Source organism: Cynara cardunculus, assembly GCF_001531365.2.
Source record: "Cynara cardunculus var. scolymus isolate 2C chromosome LG 10, CcrdV1, whole genome shotgun sequence".
NCBI lineage: Eukaryota > Viridiplantae > Streptophyta > Magnoliopsida > Asterales > Asteraceae > Cynara > Cynara cardunculus.
In genome coordinates, this window is record NC_037537.1 from 22,410,800 (window position 1) to 22,413,038 (window position 2,239).

General features: G+C 39.9%; 1 protein-coding gene across 1 annotated transcript in view; it reads left to right on the forward strand.

Annotated features, from left to right (window-relative positions):
- The window catches only part of LOC112518923 (2-isopropylmalate synthase A-like), a 4,808-nt gene extending 2,782 nt beyond the window's left edge, over positions 1 to 2,026 (forward strand). The window contains exons 6-9 of the mRNA XM_025126714.1: positions 1,082 to 1,182; positions 1,307 to 1,340; positions 1,439 to 1,513; positions 1,794 to 2,026. Coding sequence (XP_024982482.1) covers positions 1,082 to 1,182; positions 1,307 to 1,340; positions 1,439 to 1,513; positions 1,794 to 1,835 — 252 coding nt within the window. The 3' untranslated portion in view covers positions 1,836 to 2,026. The remainder of the gene's footprint in view (positions 1 to 1,081; positions 1,183 to 1,306; positions 1,341 to 1,438; positions 1,514 to 1,793) is intronic.
- Positions 2,027 to 2,239: the final 213 nt, after the last annotated feature.

The following is a 2,239-nucleotide window of genomic DNA, read 5'->3' on the forward strand; positions in this document are numbered from 1 at the left end:
AAATAAGCTTACTGTTTCTTCAAGAATCCAGTCCTGATCAATCTTTTGTAAAATCTCGACTAATCCTCTAGTACCCGTCTCGAATTCTGCTCCTCCGAATACCTGCTGTCCTCGCTAATCTGCTGTCCGATCGAAGCTTCTTCTCTTCCAATCTCGGCTGCTGATTCTATATCGACACCTGCTGTCCCTTTTCTATTCTTCTAAATCGACAGCTTCTGTCTTTCTGCTCTCGGCTTTTAATCCAAATCGAGCAGCCCCTTTTCTTCTCGGCTGCTGCTTGCTTCCTAATCGAACAGCCCCCTTTCGATCGACAGCCTCCCTGCTCGATTTCTTTCTCCCGGCTGCTACCTTCTCCAATCGAACAGTCCTTGTATATTGTCCCCTTCTCTCTCGAGACCTGCTGTATTCTTCTTCACTGCTCGATGACCTGCTGTTGCCGACAGCTTTCTTCCCTAGCAAAACAGCCCCCTTCGATAGACTGCCTTCAATCGACAGCCTTTTGCTTCCAATTTTTCCACCGACTGCTGCTTGCTGTCCCGCTTAGTTCACAGCCTCCTTCGATTGATTCCTCCCTCAATCTCTCGCGACAGCCCCTATATGCTGTGCCTCCCTCGGTTGCTTCTGTACCGACAGCCCCCTTCGATAGCTTTTTCTCGCCCATGATCTCCTGCTCTCGCTGCCCACGATCTCCTGCTGCACTACCTCTTTCTCGCTGCCCACGATGTCTCTCTCGACTTCTGATTTGGGCAGCAGCCTTGGGCTGCTGTTGTGGGCTGTTTCTCTTCTTCCTTGATGGCTTGGGCTGCTGGCTTGGGTAAGAAAACTTGGGCTGCTGTTATGGGCCAAAAAACATATAAGTAACACATTTTTTTCTCAACTTTAATGGCCTCATATAGTTAAATATCATCTTACATAAAAATGGCCGTTTTAAGCATCTATATGACATTAATCTCAAGGTAATTTTGACGTAAAAATGTATAAAATTTGCACTTATCAATGGCTTAATATTCTGCTCAATTTAGAGTGTAGTCACGTGACTTGTTCTGATTATATTCAGTTAAACTTGTTTACTGTTTTGTAGGACGGAATGCTAAAGAACAAAAGCACATATGAAATAATGTCTCCCGAAGATATTGGACTTCAACGATCCGATGAATCTGGATTGACACTTGGAAAACTTAGGTGTGCTGAATTACATGCAGTCCGATTAAAGCCTCGATATAAATCGTGTAGCTACTTCTTTATCCAAGATTAATTATGTTTTGTTTATCGAGTATTCTAATGATTTTCAAATAATATTGTGCAGTGGACGCCATGCTTTAAAAGCTAAACTTACTGAGGTGAGTATGCAATGTTGAAGTCATCAATTTGTAAATGAAGTAAGCGACACCTTTGTTCATATCCCTTAACCACGTATTTGTTCCATTTTCTCTTTAAGCTTGGTCACAACATTGATGGAAAGGAACTCAATGATATCTTTTGGCGTTTTAAATCCATAGCTGAAACGAAAAAGGTAACAAAAACTTTCATGTTCATGGAAACGGGTGTGTGGATCTGGTGAGATCAAACTTTTTTTGTGAGATCCGAGACCACATAAATAACACTGAAACTTCACAACAAAACACTATAAAGGTACAAAAAATATTGAACCTCCACAATGTTTTGCTAAAAGTTTCAATGTTATTTTGTGGTCTCATATGTCTCATTAAAACATGTTGGTCTCATATGAACCCAATCACTTATGTACATCTATGTAAGAATTGTGTCCACTAATTGTCTCATTTGTGTCCCAGGTTGTTACCGATGATGACGTAATAGCGTTGGTATTAAACTGAAATATGGGTACCAAACCATATTGCTCGCACGTATTTGTTGGTGTTAATGGGAAGAGAAGGAGATCAAGTGTTGCAAACTGAGTATTACAATGGAAGGGTAAGCATTCAAAGTGTGGGGGATAATCCTATATCTCATTATGTGTGTATTTATTAATTGGTTTGTAATAATTAAGGTTTTCGAGTGTTGCCAACACAATTTAAATTTCTACGCAAGTGTGCTTGTAATTGTAATTTGATACGAGTTCCTCGATCAAGATGATTTGTCATAGGATTATAGGTTAAACGTTTTGTGCCGAACGTAAAATATCATTTTATTTGTATGTCGCATGGTCTGTATCTATGAAATAATCACTTGTCGTATAAATAAAATATTGTTTAGATTGCATTTTTTGTGCCTTGTTCTC